This window comes from Musa acuminata, chromosome BXJ3-11 (genome assembly GCF_036884655.1).
Source record: "Musa acuminata AAA Group cultivar baxijiao chromosome BXJ3-11, Cavendish_Baxijiao_AAA, whole genome shotgun sequence".
NCBI classification, from domain to species: domain Eukaryota; kingdom Viridiplantae; phylum Streptophyta; class Magnoliopsida; order Zingiberales; family Musaceae; genus Musa; species Musa acuminata.
The window spans coordinates 15,337,037-15,357,221 of NC_088359.1; the positions used below are offsets into that span (position 1 = coordinate 15,337,037).

At 37.8% G+C, this 20,185-nt stretch overlaps 2 protein-coding genes across 2 annotated transcripts in view; one reads left to right on the top strand and one right to left on the bottom strand.

Annotated features, from left to right (window-relative positions):
• Positions 1 to 406: 406 nt before the first annotated feature.
• On the bottom strand, positions 407 to 2,183 carry LOC135652461 (sugar transport protein MST4-like). The gene is made up of 3 exons (XM_065173402.1): positions 1,787 to 2,183; positions 996 to 1,622; positions 407 to 890 (listed from the first exon to the last, which is right to left on the bottom strand). Exons 1-3 carry the CDS (start codon positions 2,090 to 2,092, stop codon positions 453 to 455), a joined length of 1,371 nt encoding a protein of 456 aa, XP_065029474.1. The 5' UTR covers positions 2,093 to 2,183; the 3' UTR covers positions 407 to 452.
• Positions 2,184 to 4,958: 2,775 nt separating this feature from the next.
• Positions 4,959 to 20,185, top strand: part of LOC135652979 (probable inorganic phosphate transporter 1-4) — a 34,810-nt gene continuing 19,583 nt past the window's right edge. Inside the window, exons 1-2 of the mRNA XM_065174382.1 lie at positions 4,959 to 5,064; positions 5,186 to 5,334. Coding sequence (XP_065030454.1) covers positions 4,959 to 5,064; positions 5,186 to 5,334 — 255 coding nt within the window. The remainder of the gene's footprint in view (positions 5,065 to 5,185; positions 5,335 to 20,185) is intronic.

Below are 20,185 nucleotides of genomic sequence, written 5' to 3' on the forward strand. Positions count from 1 at the left end.
TGTTATGATAAAATCTACTCAAAATAATATTTTAATTAATATTAATATTATAATTATATTTTATTTAGTTACAAATATTAGCATAACACGAAGATAAAACAAAACAATAGTCTCATATTCTTAGGATATCAATATTCAAAAGGGAAGATTATATATTGATAAAAATATTAAATAATTAACTCGAAAATTATTTTTGGTTATGTTGTTTTATGATCAAATCTATTCAAAATAATAGTTTTATTAATTTTAATTTTATAATTATATTTTATTTAGTTATATATATTAGCATAACACGAAGACAAAACAAAATGATAACCTCATTTTCTTACAATATTATTATTCAAAAATAAAGATTATATATCGATAAAAGTATTAAATAATGAACTCGACATAAAGATCATGTTGACGAGGTTAGCCCCGACATCCTCAAGGTAAACACAAATCATTGAGTCTTAGACGGAGTGTTTTTTGTCTTCTTCCTCATCCATGAATCTCTTCCAGAACCAATGTTGCTTCCAAACCTTCTCGGTCATTTCATCGATCGGTACGTTCTTGGTCTCGGGCAATAAGAAGATGACGAACAGACCCATCACCACAATCCATGCACCAAAGAAGAAGAAGATCCCGGCACGTAGATGACACATCATAGATAGGAAAGCTTGGGCAATGACAAAGGTGAAAAGCATGTTGGAGCTGACGGCAAAGGCATAGCCGGCGGTCCTCGTCGCCAGGGGGAAAGTTTCACTAGGAATCAACCAGCCAAGTGGACCCCAAGACCAAGCAAAGCTCGAAACGAATAGGCACACGAGCACCACCACCCAAACTGCCACTCCGTGTCCCAGCTCATTGGTTGCTTTCAAATTCACAAGCAAAATGCCTCCAATAGCCACCTGCATGCAAATCACCCCCCACTTGAGTTAGAATCTCATATTTCAAACGATTCCTCGTAATCTATAATTTACATGTTTAATATGCCCATGGCTTGTGTCCCTAACCTGTGTGATCAACATCTGGCCACAAGCTTCAAGAAGCAGGAATCTCCTCCCGACTTTGTCCACTAAGACCACTGATACGACGGTAGACAGAACATTGACGATCCCCGTGATGACCGCAGAAAGAAGTGAAGCATCATTCTTAAATCCGATGGTCTGAAAGAGGACTGGTGCATAGAACATGATGGCGTTGATCCCAGTGAACTGCTGGAAGACTTGCATCACGATGGCAATAACCAATTGCGGTCGGCTACTTCTCTTCATGAGATTCTTGAAAGGTTGCTTCACCTGTCGTGCCATCTCGCAGGCGTGTAGTATTTCCTCGTACTCTGCATCGACATTGTCGGTCCCCCGGATCTTCTTCAACATGGCCAAGCCTTCCATAAGCATCTCACGCTCGATGAGGCTCGTCGGGGTCTCCGCAATCACCATGGAGCCCAAGCAAAGCATCATCGCCGGCACTCCAGCCAAGCCAAGCGCAAGTCTCCACCCCCAGGGGTGGATATTGGATACCAAGTAGTTTACAATGTTCGCCACAAAGATCCCGATGGTCACGTCAAGTTGGAAGAGGATGTTTAAGGCTCCACGGACGTGAACTGGTGCGATCTCCGACAAGAATAGAGGAACTGCCTACAGGATGAATAATAGTGGCAAACATATGACACGGAAAGTGAGTTTAACAAAAGATACATCTTCCAGGAGAAATTGGAAGTTAATAGGGAAATTGAGACGGAAACTGAAGAGAAGAGAAACTCTAGAATGAAAAATTGTATGAAAAAGAAAGTAGAGCAAACCTGATTGGCAAATCCAACACCAACTCCGAGGAGAATCCTTCCGATGATCAGCATGGCAATGTTCACAGCAGCTGCGTTCAGGATGACACCAACCAAGAAGAATATTGATGCTGCTTGCATAGTGAGCTTCCGGCCATGTTTCGTGCAAATCTTCGAAGCTACGAAGCTGGCTACCAAGGCAGCAAGGTACAATGATGAAGTGAAAAGCTGAAGGTTTTGGTTATCAAACTTGCAATAGTTGTCTTCCTTGGCTTTGTGCTTCCTCTCAAAGACCGCAGGGAAGAACTCCTCCAAGAAGTCATCCATAGATGTCACTCCCCCTGCAGATTGACCGTACAGATACGATTGATTAGCTCCATGATCAGAAATAGATTGGAGCTGAATGAGGAAGGCTTTAGGCAAAAGCAACATATATGAGGCAGTTGATGACAAAGAGAAAGAACCATCACACAACCAAGTGGAAAATCCAAGCAAGATCTGCAAGCAACCATCTCTTATCTTGTATGATAGAGCATCTTTCTCACCGTATTATCAATACCATCAAATGGGCTAATGTCAACTAAAGAAAATAAACAATCATCTTCCTGTTGTACCTCAATAACAAGTTGTTCCTTTTGTTTTTTTCTTTTATAATAAGTAGGTCTAATTATCTGATTTAACCTATGACAAACCTGGCCATACTTTCGATGCTAGATAATAAAACAAATAAATCTAGGGAAGGATTTAGGCAAAAGCAACATATGAGGCAGTTGATGACAAAGAGAAACAACCATCACACAACCAAGTGGAAAATCCATGCATGGAATCCCAAGCAAAGTTATTACAAGATCTGCAAGCAACCATCACCTATCTTGTATGATAGACCATCTATCTCTCTGCAATGGAGGTGGAGATTGGATTATTAATACCATCCAATGGGCTTATGTCAAGTAAAGAAAATAAACAATCATCTTCCTGTTGTAGTTAAAACCTCAATAACAAGTTGTTCCCTTTCTTTTTGTAAAAAGTACGTCTAATTATCTTATTTAACCTATGATGACAAACCAAGACAAACCTGGCCATACTTCCGATGCTAGATAATATAACAAATAAATCTACTACTGAATTAATATAAAATGGAATTTACCTGATATCCCAATGTCATAACCAAACATGAGGCCTCCCGTGGCTGCAATTATTCCACATATTACAACATATATTGTGATCCTTCCCTCAAATTTCTTTGCACCACTAGGCCCCGCATTTGACATCACCATCGCCGGCATCTTGTCCTTCCTCTCTCGGCTGCAATATTGCACCTGGTTTACACAAAAGGCCAAGTGCAAGATTGTCCGAAGAGGTGAAGAAAAAAGGAAAACAGAAGATGGGGATGCCAACTTGAAAGGAGATAAGAAAAATGGTGTATATATAGAGGTCTTCGAGGGACGATAATTAAGTAGAAATTTGATTTTAACCAAAGAAATGCCAATAATAGTGACAATGCTCGCAGAAGGCCAACACAGCTTTGTCAAGAATAGGGCCTTATCTAACATTAAGTTAAAAACTAAAGCTAAATGGAAGGATTAAAAACTTTGGAATTTGTTGAAGTGGAGTAGGCCAATAAATTGAAAGGCATGCTGCCTATCCAGATGGTCATCTTACTTGGATTGCACAATCAAAGTGTTATCTTCCTCCTTAAATCAAACTTGGACCAACTATCCCTCTTGAACATAGACTTCTTGCACTGTTAGAGAAGATGGATAACACTTTCTGATGTCAAACCCATAAACCAATATTGTAGATATCTGACAGCACAGATCATGATCAATTAGTGTAACTATCTATCGCATTGAAACAGCACCTTGCTCAGAAAGGGTTGCAAAAACAGGATGGGCTAACTCTGAGATCCCATATGATATAAGTCCCAATATTGTAATGTAGCTGCCTTGGATTTGCAAGTATAAATGATACTAGTCATATAAGCATGGCAAGCAGGTAAAACAAATACTAATAATAAAAAGAAATATAATGATTTATTATATCGAGATGCTCACAACAAGGCAGCATAATGGTAAAAACCAATCATATAGTAGAAAATCCAAGGGTTTCATGTTCCTATACATTTTTGAATCACTGGATACCAATTCAGATATAGATATCAGAAAAATATTAAATTCAATAACCTTATTTGTCAAAAAAAAGAAAAAGGATAAGGATTATGGATTTTAGCTGGAGGAATATGGGAACATTACATGAATTGCGGACGGCATGAAAAAAAATGTTTAAATAACTAATTCAAATTGATCGATCATATTTATTTTATAAATAAAATTTAAAATATATTAATACAAGAAGCATAAGAAAAAAATGTGTTTACATGTAAAAACTATTAACAACTTCAAATATTCAATTTTTTTTTGGTAAGTCATATATTCAAATTCGTTTAGAAATAAAAACACATTTAGAGATTAGCCCATATCTATACCAGTAGTATCATGATGATATTGGATAAGCAGGCAAGAGTAAGGATATACGATGGGCACATTTCCATCTCTATCCACCGCTCGCTACGTATTTGGATGGACAATATCAAACCACTTACAGCTACAATAATAGCAACGATAAAACTTAGCAAAACTAAATATGTATATGATAAGCAATATGTACAATTTAATTTGTAGAATGTTTTTTTAAGATATTAAACCATACTCTTGCTGTAGCTTGCATATCCCATCAGGCCTGGGTTGTCTTTTGTCAGATCCAAAATTGCTGGTTGACCATCTGTTGAATGGTTCCAAATTGCAGAGGTCGAGCTACCACTGGTTCAAAATACTTATTCATTCAGGGAAGGACTCCATCTCGCTACAATGGAAGGAAAGACCAAATTTAAATCAAGATGGATGGATGTTACACCGATTATCAATATTCTTTTCAAGGCAAGTTGATCCTCCATGGAAATTGTTAATCCTTGCCAGAGATGTTGGTTCTTGTCGTAACCTGTTACTTGAGTAAACATCTTTATTGTAACCTTTTACTAGGGGTTAAGTTTCAGTGATTCTAAAAAACAGCACACCACTTCATGAATCACTAGGTAGGAAACATGAGTAGTTGCACAGAAGATACAAAAGAACACCTCATAGTGCAAAATTTAAAGCAAGCAGGGTGCAGAGATCAGACCTGAATGACTTGTACGATGGTGCATGTGATGGCGGTCGCCGCCCTTCCGGTGCAATGCCCCACCGGCGACGATTCGATTGAAGAGCTCCCTCACGATGTGGACGTCGCAGTCGTCTTAGTAGGTGTCGTGGAGGCTCACGATGTTGGGGTTGGCAGACAAGTGCCTCATAATCTCAACCTCCCTGCGCACGTCCTTGATGAGCCACAGCCTAGCATAGTTTCTTTTTGGAGATGGATTTGCAGGCGAGGTGCTCCCCCGTGGCCTTGTTGGTGCAGAGGTAGGTGACGCCGAACTAGCCACGGTCGAGCACCTGCCCCAACTCGTACCGACTGCCGATGTCGCGGCCGGTGGGGTTCCTGAGGACGACAAGGCTAGGGACCGGCCCACAGTGGTAGTCGATGATAGAAGATAAAATTTTTTTAACTGCATAAGAAAATCTCTGAGTAGTTGAGAAAAATCATCTTTGCTAATATGTATAAATAGCCATCAAGTTCACTATATCAAACACACTCTGTAATTATATTTCATATTTTATCATAGTATCAGGGATGGAGGAGCAAGCAAACGATAAAAAACAGAATACTACGATGCAATTAAAAGGAATCCTTTCGATCAAGAAAACCGATGTAGTATTTAAAACAAGAGGATTGACATAGAACACTTTCAAGATATTCCCAAGTGTATTATTCTTCTCTTTTGCTTCATAAACTACGACGGTCTTATTTATAGGACCTAGTGGTTACTACCTCACTCCCCATGTCACCCATGATTGAGATAGTTATAGGAACTATCATATAACTTCTAGATCATGGGCCACTTCTTGAAACATGCCTAAAACTATCCAAAACATGATAACTACCTAGATAACTACCATGAATCAATTCTCAACACTCTCCATCGATTCATAGTTATATACACTGATTTGCGACATGAAATAAACATGCTTTTGAACTGAAAGTGACTTAGTGAGGATATCTGCAACTTGTTCATCTGTTCCATAATACTTCATCGCTATGGCTCCACTTGCTACAAGATCTCGGATGAAATGATAGCGTATCTCTATATGCTTTGTTCTTCCATGAAATGTTAGATTCTTCGTCATTACACTCATGGCTTTGTTATCCCAAAATATTTTCGTTGCTTCTTTTTATTCTTGATGAATATCTTTAATAAGTCTTCTAAGCTATGATGTTGACAAGCTGCTGATGTTGCGGCTACATATTTTGCTTCTGATGTTGATAACGCAATTGTTACTTGTTTTTTTGAACTCCAAGATATAGCTCCTGACCCAAGGCTAAAAATATTGCATGAAGTACTCTTTCTATCATCTAAAGCTCTTGCCCAATCACTATCAGTGAAACCAAATAATTTACATTTAAAATTATGAGAATACCAAATACCATAATATATAGTTCTAGCAATATAATGCAGAATTCTTTTAACAGCTCTGAGATGCTTGGGTTATGCATAAACCTATATACTACACCAATAGAAAAGGTAATATTTGATCGAATATGAGTTAGATAAATCAAACCTCCAACCAAACTTCTATAGTATCTTACATTTGTCAAATATGTACCATCTTCAAGTTTCAATTTCTCATTTATATTCATGGGTGTTGCTGTAGCTTTGCAATTAATCATATTAGATTTTTTGAGTAGATCCATTGCATATTTTCTTTATGAAATAAAAATTTCATCTTATCCTTGCTTCACTTCCAACCCAAGAAAATAATGCAGTGGACCTACATCTGACATTTCAAACTTATCTATCATATACTTTTTAAATTCTGCTATAAAAGAGTTAGATGAACCCATATATATTATATCATCAACATAGAGGTAAACCATTAGAATATTATGTTCACCTTAATTCTTTAGATAAAGAGTAGGCTCATTATTGCTCCTCTTAAATCCATTTTGAAGAAAATAATAATTAATTTTACTATACCATGCCCTTGGAGCTTGTTTAAGCTCATAAAGAGCTTTTCTTAGCCTATACACCATTTATCCATATCCTTTAACCAAAAAACCATCGGGTTGAGCAATAAAAATCTCTTCGTGTAAATCTCCATTTAAAAACGTAGATTTCACATCAAATTGATAAACAGGCCAACTCAAGTGAGCATCTAAAGCCAAGAAAGTTCTCACGGTTTCGAATCTAGTAACTGAAGAAAAAGTATCATCAAAATCAATAACTTATTGCTGTGAATATCCTTTTGTTACAAGTCGAGCTTTATGCTTTTGGATACTTCCATCTGCATTAAACTTTGTTTTAAACACCCATTTTAATCCAATAGCTTTCTTTTCTTTCGGTAGATCCATTAGCTCCCAAGTTTCATTCTTCTCAATTGACTTGATTTCCTCCTTCATTGCTTTTCGCCATTCCTCTTTTTCAACTACTTCCTTAAAAAATATAGGATCTGAAATAAACAAAGCAAATGTTGAGTTATAAATTTCTGTTAGTGATCTGAAATTTCTTGGAGGGGTTTCATTTAAGGAATCAAAATTTGAATTGCTATTGGGTGAGGTTGATGATGAATTTGTTGAAGTAGGATTTGTCATTCGATTCTACGGAGTGTCTAGTTCTATTGTAATCTGAATTTGTGTTCCACCTTTATTGGTCTCCCAATTCCAATTTGCCCTTTCATCAAACACAATATTTCTGTTAATAATAACTTATTATATAATCGATATGCTTTCAATTGTAAGGAATAACTAATTAAGATACATTTTTTAGATTTTTCATCAAGCTTGTGATGATTTTATGAATTCACCAAAGCATACGCAATACAACAAAAAATTCTTAGATAGCTTACACTTGGTTTCATACCATACCTTAAAGATAAAAATCTGGTTTAATTAGAGTAAATATTTGCATAACGCAAAACAAGATATTTTCACTTGATGTTTCAAATATTAAAAAGCATACTTTTATCGTAACTCAAAAGAATGAGTTTAATCTATGACATTTAAGATATAGATACCTTAACATTAGTAGTTTAAGGTTGTTAAACAAAAAAAAAAAAGTTTTCAAATTGCCTAAAATTAATACACTTGATGTATGTGAAGGATGTATTTATGACAAACAAAGTAAAAAACCATTTCCTGTTGGAAAAGTATGGAAAGCATCTAATTATCTTGAATTAATTCATATTGACTTATGTGGACCTATGAATACAAAATTATTTGATAGAAGTCAATATTTTCTATTGTTTACTGATGATTATAGCTGCATGAGTTGGGTATATTTTCTGAAACTGAAATTTGAAATATTTGATAATTTTTAAAAATTCAAGGCACTTGTAGAAAGGCAAAGTGGTAGATATATAAAGACACTTCGGACAGATAGAGGTGATGAATTTTTATCTAATTAGTTTAGTTATTTTTGTAAAGAAAATGGTATTCACAGAGAATTGACAGCACCATATACACCGGAGCAACATGGTGTAGCTGAACGTAAGAATCAGACTATTGTTGAAATGGCAAGAAGTTTGCTTAAAGGAAAACACATTCCAAATCAGTTTTGGGCAGAAGCAATTGCAACAATAGTTTATTTATTAAATATTTCACCAACAAAGGCTGTTATGAATCAAACTCTTTTTGAGGCTTTAGTAACGAGGTGGAGACCCTACCTGATTGACCGGTGATTTCAAATTAAAACCAACCATAGAAGCCTCAAGTACTTTTTGGAATAGAAGATATCATCCCTTGAGGAACAAGAATAGGTAACCAAACTTCTAGGATTTGATTATGTAAGTATTTACAAAAAAGAGAAAGAAAACGTTATTGCAGATACATTCTCATGGCTACCTAAGCAAGCTAAATTTTTAACCATCTCTCTTCCTACCACCGACTTGCTTAAAGACATTAGGGAGGAATGGAAGAAGGATCAAGAGATCAGTAATATCATAAAAAAATTGGAGGAGGATCTAAGCGTAATAGCACACTACACTTGGGATTCGAGGGATCTAAGCTACAAAGGTCACATTGTGCTTATACCCGACTCCCCTTGCATCAAACTCATCCTGCACGAAATGCACTCCACACCTTCAGTAGGGTACTCCGGATTTTTGAGAACCTACAAAAGAGTGAAGCAAAATTTTTATTGTAGAGGGATGAAAAAATTATTTTTAAATATGTGGCACAATGTGATATATGTCAACAGCGAAAGGGTGAAATAATGGCGAGTCCAGGGAAGCTAAAACCATTACCCATATCAGACTTGGTGTGGACTAACATCTCCATGGACTTCATCGAAGGGCTGCCACCTTCCAAAGGTAAAAGCACAATTCTCGTGGTGGTTGATCGACTTACAGAATATGCTCATTTTTATGCTGTGCAAAATCCCTATACTACTGCTAGCATTGCTCATATTTTCATAGAAAATATTGTTAAATTGCATGGGATGCCAAGGTCAATTATAAGTGATCGTGGTAGGATCTTCACTAGTAAATTTTGGACCGAGTTATTTCAGTTACAATGCACCAAACTCAAGATTAGCACAGCATATTATCCACAAACTAATGGCTAAACAAAGGTGGTGAACATGTGTTTAGAGATATACCTTCGGTGTTTCTCTAGTGACCGGCCAAAGGAGTGGGCGAAATGACTTCCCTAGGCCGAATGCCGAATGCTGGTATATCATTCATCTACAAAATGTTCCGCATATAAAGCATTGTATGGTCGGTCGGCCCTTATGATTCCAAAGTATGTAATTGGCTCGGCCAAGATAAATCAGGTCGACCAAGATTTAATTGATAGGGGCAAACTACTACATTTGCTAAAGGATAATCTCTCTACCGCTCAAGCTAGAATGAAACAGCAAGCTACAGAATTTTCAGTAGGAGATTAGGTTTATCTTTGCCTATAGCCATACAAGCAAATCTCCATCAATACATGAGCCTCCATGAAGCTATCCCCATATTTTTATGGCCCATATCAGATCACAGAGCGTATTAGAGCCATGACATATAGACTTAAATGTTGAATCTCATATTTTGATGATGAAACCAATTGATAATTGTGTTTATGTTTTAATCTGCATTTTGAGTGATATGGGATGCTTCAATCAGGATTAGACAATTAAAGCAAGAAAAATCATGTTGTGCCGGAGGAACATATCAGAAGATTGGACATCGGGCCAGTGGATCGGTCGACGTATCGATAGAAGGCTTCGGGCCATGGACTCGGGCATTGGGCCAAGAAGAGCGGGTATTGTGCCAAGGATATCGGAGTTGTGGAGTCAACTGACCGATTGGGCAATAGGCCGCAAGAGAGGATGATGCGCCGAATAATCGTACGAAGCGTCGAGGAACCAATGACATGCCGGACAACTTGGTCAATTACTTAGGATTAATTGTCTCCATCGAAGTTTTATTTTACATGTGTAGGATTAACTACGATGGAAATAAGACATGCAGCAGGAGTTGCACCGGAGTCAAGACTATGATCACGTTGGGAGTTCGAGAGTTCGACGGAAGTCCGGACGGTCGTCGGAGGTCCTACGGGAACAAATCCGAGAAGTCTAGGAGCTTGCCAAAGAAGCTCATCAGAACTTGCCAAGTGGATCGTCGTAAGTCCAGGAGTTTGTCGGAAGTCTGCCGGAGCATTGCCGAAGGTTCGTCGGATGTTTGCCGGAAGTTCGCCGGAAGCTTGCCGGAAAAAGCGATTGACGCAACGGAGCAAATTGCAGTAAATGTCTTAAGAAATATTGTAGTAAGCATGTAGATTAAGTTAGGAATGAGAGGTGATCCCATTAACTTAATCTGGGGACAATTGGGCCCTCGATAGACCCAAATTGGGTCGAATGGATCAACCCATTCGGACTAGAATTCCTGCCAAGCGATGGCACCGCTAGGGTCGGCGGTGGCACCACCCAGGAGATGGTCTCCCAAGAAAGCTGGGCGGTGCAACCACTCAGGTCAGGCGGTGGCACCGCTTGGGCTTAGTCTTCGAGCGAGACTGGGCGGTGCAACCACCCTAGTCAGGCGATGGCACCGCTTGGGCTCAATCTCCGAGCGAGACTATGCGATGCAACCGCCCCTGTTAGGCAGTGGCACCGCCCAGAGGCTCAGTCTCCGAGCTGCCAGGCGGTCGTACTGCCTAGTCTGACGGTAGTACCGCCAGGACCCCGAAAATCCGGGAGGTGACATTTTTTAACTCCAAATTCAAACCAGTTTGGGGCCTATATATACCCCACCCTTTCATGCATGAAAGAGACCGAAAGCTTGATCTTACTTTATGATTTTTAGAGATCACAAGTGTTATAAAGGCTAGAAGTTCTCCTCCCTCTTTTCTTCCAAGTTTTGAGCTTTCAAAAGAGGAGAGAAATTCTGTAAGGGTTGTCTCCTAAGCCCGTCAAAAGAGTGAAACTGTAAAAGGGTGGTTGGCCTTCACCTATTGAAGGAAGGCCTCTAGTGGACGTCGGTGACCTCATCGGAGGAGGAAGTCGAAAGTGGATGTAGGTCACGTTTGACCGAACCACTCTTAAATCTGGTTTGCATTTCCTTTGTGCTATTTATCTTAACTGCAAACTGCCTTCCTTACTTTACTTCAAATATATTTTCATAAGCTTTCAAAATTATTATCTGCACGAAACGATTTTTATGTCGGAATCGGATTTCAACGTACAAACGCAGTTTCAATCGTCGAAAGTTTTCCGCGGCACTAATTCACCCCCACCCCCTCTTAGTGCTCTTGATCCTAACAATTGGTATCAGAGCTCGGTATTTCTCATTTCGGATTTACACCCGAGAGAAAAGGCTCTTCGTGGCTTTCAAGAGGGCTTATCGGTTGTTCATGCACCATTGTTTAACGGATTGGACTACACTTATTGGAAAACTCGAATGAGAGTTTTCTTGATTTCTATGAATTTGGATTTATGGAATATTGTTGAAAACGGTTTTCAACTTCCCTCTAAATCGTTGAACGAATGGTCGGATTTGGAGAAGAAGTATTTTTCTTTAAACGCAAAGGCTATGAATGCCTTGCCTTATTTCGCGCTTTGGACAAAAATGAGTTCAATCAGATTTCTACGTGCGAAACGACTTTTGATATTTAGCGAACACTTGAAATCACGCATGAGGGAACTAGTAGAGTCAAAGGCTCGAAAGTTAACATTTTATTGCATGATTTTGAGCTTTTTCAAATGTAACCAAGCGAGACTATAGGCGACATGTACACCCATTTCACGGATGTCGTCAATAATCTAAGAGTTCTTGGTAAATCTTTTTCAAATTTTGATCTCGTAAGCAAGATCTTAAGATCCCTTCCGAAAAGGTGGGATCCTAAAATAACCGCAATACAAGAGATAAAAAATTTAAATGATTTTCCATTAGATGAATTAATCGGGTCATTAATGACCTATGAAATGACACTTTTGGAACATTTTGAACCCGATGAGCACTTGAACCACCTTCCAAAGAATAGGAAGGATTTGGAACTCCGGACAAATGAATACCACTTGAGCGATGACTCAAGTGATGAGGACAATGATAAACTTGAACTTCGAACACTAAATCTTAATAAATTTATTAAACAAAAATCTAAAATAAACAATGAACTTGAACAGAGGAAAAGGCCAAAGAAGAAAAAGGCAACCAAGGATGAATCAAGAACTTACAAAGGTGAAACGGCGAATTGGGCTTTGACGGGCTTTGACTACAAGGTAAGTAACTCAACTCTCTTGAATTCTTTTGAAATTACTTGAAGTTTTTCATGAGTGCTTAATTTAGATAGTAGGAATAGGAAATAAAAAAATATTTTTCAAAAATTATATCATGTTTTTCTTTTTAGCATTTTTGAAAAATTAAAAATTTGATCATGAAAAGTATATTGCTAAGGTTTCATGCATGTTATGTTTTGAAATGTTGAATGATGTATGCAACATTAGGGATGATAATTATATGATATGTGATAATGCTTAGGATTAATCCATGCATGTGTATCTTGATGACTTTATGTCATGCATGAGTTTTTGAAGTAAATGTTGATTTAAAACTCTCATTTTAGATTAACATGTTTTTTGTCTAATCAATTTTATGACGAATTAAGATGACATTCTCATGACATATTAAGATGGCATAGTGCATGTACATCTATGTATAAATTTCTTGATAGTCTTTTGATGATAGATGTGATATCATGATGTGTTTGGTCTTGACGGTTTCATGACAAAACTTATGTTTCGATTTTAAATGATGATATATATTTTCATAAAAGACTTGAATACCCTCACATAAAATCAATTGTATGAAATGGAAATGAATTTTCTATCCTATTGAGATTAATAAATTTATTTTACCAATCTTGTAAATCTCATGAAAATAAACATGATGAATATTTTGAAAATAAATAAGTGTATCATGCATTTGGTCTTAATGATTTCTATTGAACATACTTTTTGAAATCATACTTGATGATGAATATCAAGATATTAAAATGATGTTATCATGGAATCTTGCTTGATGATTTGTTTTATGAAATTTACCTTTCCGTCTTAAATGTTGACACTTGTTTTATTAAAGGTAAAGGCATGCTTATAAGAAGCAAATCACATAAATAGAAATTTATAAAAACAAAATACGATCCTCTATCTTATCGACTTTTCAATAAATCTATGCTTGTCATGTATGAATTTATTGAATGTGACTTTGAGAATGAATTCGGATATCACAAATGCTTAATTCATACTTATGACATGAGACACATTTTAAATATGAATCATGTTCAATGCTTCAATCATGTTATATCTCCCTTAATTCATTTTGTTCTCCTAGATTTATTTACTAAAGAGGAGAATCTTCCGAATAAATGAAATGATACAAATGAATCACTTATCGATATATCTTTTGAAATATCTTTTTAATGTGATGTTGATAATTTGAGATGCATGTTGGAATTCATGACATGAGATAATTGAATCCTTGACTTACTTTTTATATGGCTTGAAAATAGATGTTTAAAATCTTGCTTGATGAGTTGTTTTATAAGATTTTGCCTTCACGTCTTGAACTTTCATGCTTATCTTGATTTAGCATATAAAGACTAAGGCATGTTTAGATGAAAAAGAATCACTTAAAAATTACTTTTCCCATCTGATCGAGATTAATGATTTCATGATATTTTGTGAATCTCAAAATTGATTTTGATGATTTGATTATGAGTTTCAAGTTAACGATTTGATTTAAATAAGTTTTATCTAAATCATAATCTTGATCTTGTAAAATTGGAATCACAAATAATATCTTTTGGTATTCATGAATTGATACTCACAATATGAAAGTATTGGTATTCATGACTTGAATTTGATTGAAACATTGCATGCTTAAATTAATCATTATCCTATGTTTCAAAAATTCTTTAAATGCCTTATGTGATGATTGAAAATTAATTTGCTATATGATGAATCACGAATCATGACTTGATCTATAATATTGATATATTTTAATCATGATCCTTGGTTGTATAATTCTTTTGCTCTATTAAAAAGATTTGTCGAATGAATCATGTCCTTGAATTTTTTTGATATCATGACATGATTTTGTAATATGGCTTGTATAATGATTAAATTTTTTAGCTATTGATTTCTCCATTCTTTTCGATAATGATAAAGGGGGAGTTAGTTTACTAGCCTGCATATTTCAAAGGAAGAAAAATTTGCTAGCTCGATCATTTCATTGAAAGAACTTGCTATCATGAACACTACCAATGAATTGCAAATCTTGCAATCTAAAGAGAAGCAAAGAATTGCTATCTCGAAAGAAGCAAGAAATACTATCTTATAATCTCAAGCAAATGTGCTATCTTGCCTATTTTAAGAAGTAAAACTTGCAACTTGCACATTACAATATGAAGCAAGAATCATGAGCTTACACAAGAAAGCTATCTTGCACTTGCTTTCAAAATTGTTGCTAGCTTATATGTAGTAAAACTTGCATATCGTAAAAATTGCTAGCTTGTAGTCTAAAGAGAAGCAAACAGTTGCTATCTCAAGATGCTAAACATGCTAAACATGCACTTTGCAATGGAAGCAAAATTGCGAGCTCAAACATTGCAAAGGAAGCAAAATTTGATAGCTTGCAACTTGCATATTTCAAGAAGCAATAGTTGCTTTCTTGAACATCTCAAAATTGCTAGCTTGCGTGTCTTAAAACGTTGAAAAATTTTTGCTAGCTTGTATATTGTAAACTTGCTATCGTACTACCATGTATATCTTTGATGATAACAAACTTGTATGATGGTAAAAATGGATATTATTTTTTTCATGCAATGAGTTGAACTTATATTCCAAACACAAGAATAGTTGGACTTCTCCTTTTTGTTGATGACAAAGGGGGAGAAGTATGATGTTATGCCTAAGTTTATGCATAAGTTCATGATGACATGTTGCAAGTATTAATGATGAATATTGCAATGACTTGAATTCAGTTTGAATTCAAGGTTCTATCAATATGGCATATTGATAGGGGGAGTTTGTTTAAACTCCGGGAGTTAAGTTTAACTCTTTCATCAATTGGTTGTCATCATTAAAAAGGGGGAGATTGTTGAATCTTGTATTTTGATGATGAAAACAATCGATAATTGTGTTTATGTTTTAATCTGTGTTTTGAGTGACGCAGGATGCTTCGATCTGGATGAGACAATTAAAGCAGGAAAAATCATGTTGTGCCGGAGGAACATGTCAGAAGATTGGACGTCGGGCCGGTGGATCGGTCGACGTATCGACAGAAAGCTTCGGGCCATGGACTCGGGCATTGGGCCAAGAAGAGCGGGTATTATGCCAAGGATATCGGAGTTGCGGAGTCAACTAGCCGATTAGGCAAAAGGCCGCAGGAGAGGATGATGCATCGAATAATCGGACGAAGCGTCGAGGGACCAATGACATGCCGGACAACCTAGTTAATTGCTTAGGATTAATTGTCTCGATCGAAGTTTTGTTTTACATGTACAGGATTAACTATGATGGAAGTAAGATATGCAGCAGGAGTTGCACCGGAGTCAAGACTATTATCACGTTGGGAGTTCGAGAGTTCGACGGAAGTCCGGACGGTCATCGGAGGTTCTGCGGGAACAAATCCGAGAAGTCCAGGAGCTTGCCAAAGAAGCTCGTCGGAACTCGCCAAGTGGATCATTGCAAGTCCAGGAGTTTGCTGGAAGTGTGTCGGAGCATCGCCGAAGGTTCATCGGATGTTCGCCGGAAGTTCCTCGGAAGCTTGCCGGAAGAAGCGATTGATGCACCGGAGCAAGTTGTAGTAAATGTCTTAAGAAATATTGTAGTTAGCATGTAGATTAAGTTAGGAATGGGAGGTGATCGCATTAACTTAATCTGGGGGCAATTGGGCCCCTGATAGACCCAAATTGGGTCGAATGGATCAACCCATTCGGACCAGAATTCCTGCCAGGCGGTGGCACCGCCAGGGTCGACAATGGCACCGCCCAAGAGATGGTCTCCCAGGAAAGTTGGGCAGTGCAACCACCCAGGTCAAGCAGTGGCACCGCTTGGGCTTAGTCTCCGAGCGAGACTGAGTGGTGCAACCGCCCCAGTCAAGTAGTGGCACCGCCTAGGCTCAGTCTTGGATCGAGACTAGGCGGTGCAACCGCCCTTGTCAAGTTGTGGCACCATCCAAAGGCTCAGTCTTTGAGCTGCCAGGCGGTCGTACCGCCCAATCTAGCGATAGTACCGCCAGGACCCTGAAAATCCGGGAGGTGACATTTTTGAGCTCCAAATTCAAACCAGTTTGGGGCCTATATATACCCTACCCTTTCCTGCATGAAAGGGACCAAAAGCTTGATCTTACTTTGTGTTTTTTAGAGCTCAAAAGTGTTGTAAATGCTAGAAGTTCTCCTCCCTCTTTTCTTCCAAGTTTTGAGCTTTCAAGAGAGGAGAGAAATTCTGTAAGGGTTGTCTCCTAAGCCCGTCAAAAAGAGTGAAACTGTAAAAGGGTGGTTGGCCTTCGCCTATTGAAAGAAAGCCTATAGTGGACGTTGGTGACCTCATCAGAGGAGGAAGACGAAAGTGGATGTAGGTCACGTTTGACCGAACCACTCTAAAATCTAGTTTGCATTTCCTTTGTGCTATTTATCTTAACTACAAACTGCCTTCCTTACTTTACTTCAAATACATTTGCGTAAGCTTTCAAAGTTATTATCTGCACGAAACGATTTTTACGTCGAAATCAGATTTCAACGTACAAACGCAATTTCAATCGTCGAAAGTTTTCCGCTGCACTAATTCATCCCACCCCCCCTCCTCTTAGTGCTCTTGATCCTAACATTAAATTACCTGAGAATGTCAAATTTTGCCCTGTCTTCCACGTGTCATGCCTGAAATCCAAGTTGGGAGAACACGAGTCACTCCATATCAAACTGCTCAACACCACTGATGATGGAGATATTTAAGCCCAACCACAAGCCATCCTTGATCGCAAAATCGTGATGTGTCGTCGACGTCCTTCTACTGAAGTACTAGTGCATTGGAATAATTTACCACTCAAAGACGCCACATGGGAATCATATAAGGAGCTGAAGATCCGGTTCCCTAAGTTCATGGAACCTCAGCCTTGAGGACAAGGCTGATTTGGAGAGGGCAGGCTTGATAAGACCCAAGCAGGGTTGGGTCCTACTCAACTAAGAAGCATCTAATAAAAACCCTGTGAGATTGTAATAAACCCCACCTAGTCACCTATATCCTATAAAAAAGAGTGGCTAAGGTTTATATTTAAGCCTTTGGGCTTCTTAACCATTGCCCCCTTGTTAGGAACGAGTCGACACTAATAGGTAGGAGGGGGGGGGGGGGGGGCTAAATTAGTGCAAGAGTAAAAATATCGATTTTGAAATCTTTCGTACAATAAAAATTGAACTCGGACGATAACTTGAAATCTCATTCGTATATGTAGTGAAAGTAGTAGGCAAGTAAAAATTTAGTTTGTAGTAAAGGTAAATTGCTCAAATAAAAATGCAAACCAATTTATAGTGGTTCGGTCGTTGTGACCTACATCCACTCTACTGATTCCCCTTCCGTCGAGGCTACCGGCATCCACTAACGATCTTCTTGTTAGGATCGGAGCGGCACTAAGAGGGGGGGGGTGAATTAGTGCAGCGGTAAAGTGTGATAAACTTTTGACGATTTAAACACTTTCGGAAACTTCATACGATAAAAGTAAAGTTTTCGTTTGAAACCGTTTCAATTGTATTTTAACTTGAAGAGATAAGTTAGACGGAGACAAAGAAGTAGAGCATTAAAGTGCAAATGGTTTGCAGTAATGTAAATGACAATAAGTAAACGCAAACCAGAGATCACGCCGATTTTATAGTGGTTCGGTCAAATGACCTACATCCACTTGCGAGGCCCCTCTTCGATGAGGCTCCCACCTTCCACTAGCAAATCTCTTGAAGGGGAAGGGTAAATACCCCTCTTACAACTTTTTACAAGCGGTTCACTCTCTTACAGATTTTCAGTAAGAAAGAAGGAGGTGAACACTAGCAAATTGAAAACAAGACTAGCAAAGACTTTTCTAAGACCTTTCTCTCAAACAATTACTGCTCAAAAAGTTGTAATCTCAGCTGAGATTTGAGGGGTATATATAGGCCTCAAGAGGATTCAAATTTGGGCTCCAAAATTTGAATTCTCTTTAGGTTCCCGATGCTGGCAGTGCCACCGCCTGTCACTGTCAGACATTGACAGTGCTGGGCGGTGCCACCGCCAGACCCTTCGGTTCACTGTTTGGGCTTTAAATTTAGCCCAAACCAATTCTAATTTTGGGCCTAGTTGGCCCATAACCAGGATATAGGATTATCTCTTAATCCTAATCCTAATTACAAGTGAACTAAATAACAAAACACATCCTAAGCAAGTTTTCAACCGTGAACGTCGAGTCTTGTTCCGGCGAGCTTTCCGACGGACTCCCAGCAAGCTCCCGAACTTGTGATGACTTTAACGAGTAGCCGAGCCTTCTCGGTGATCTCCGTGAACCTCCGACGATCTCTTTGGCGAACTTTCGAAAATTCCGATAGGTTCCCGATTTCTTCTCGGTTGGTTCCGACAGCATCTCCGACGATTCTTCGAACTCTTAAACGTCCATCGAACTTGACTCCGGTATTCTTGCTTTGTGTTTTCTGGTTATCATAGTTAATCCTGCACACTTAACTCAATAATATGGATTAGATCAATTAACCAATCAATTGATTTTATTATCAAAATCCGAGATTCAACACTTCTTTCAACGGGCGAAGATCAGCTACCCTTTTACAACCCTCTATTCGAAAGGAAAACTTGCTACTCAAAGATACCTTGTAGAAATTTGAGGTTGGTAGTAAGGCGTTGAACATGATCCTTGCCAACAAGGGTCATGTTCATAGAAAAGCCGCAATCGGATTTGTGAGTAGATTTCACCATAATCCAACCACCTTTATTAAAGGCCATACCTTGCATGTTTCACCCCAAAAGAAATGTAACATTTATTGTAAATTTGGGCATATAGCTTATCATTGTCCATTCAAGAAATGTAGTCCACATAAATTGATTTGGGTTCTTAAAAGAACCTCAAATAACTCAATGCAACATGATAAGCAATTTAGATCGATTTTTTAGGCACCCAAGGTCAAATGGGTATCTAAAAATCATCCTTTTTTGTAGAAATATTTACCATCATAAGCTAGGATCAAGAGATGGTATCTTGCTTTTGGGAACTCAAGGTTTATGACTAGAAGATCCAAAATAACTCATAAAGCTCTCTAGCCAAAATAACAAAAAGGGGGTCATTAGAATTAAAACTATCAATTATAAAATGATACTTATATTCTATACGTTAATCTCGTGTGATAAACACTTAATTTTGATCCCTGAAAATTTTGAAACTTGTAAACTCTTATGCATGAATTCCTCTTCACACATCCTCCGGATTTCCGAATTTATCGGATACATTCCTTCCTCAATTTTTTCGGATCCAACTATATCTTACAAGATCATGAACTTACGGCTTGCGAGCCAGGTTTACATACGAATTTTGTATGATGTAAATCATGAACTTGCGTTATATATTATGAGGCTTACGATGCTTGCATAATGAGTCATGAACATATTGTAAACATATGAGTTCTATATGACATTTGGGTATAGTATGCATTTTATAAGATCGATCATGAATGTACGAATCTTCTCTTCTTATGATGTGAATTTTTACATGATTATGTAAATACGGTTGTGTGCTCCACAAACAAAAACTTCCTTCAAGTTGAAAT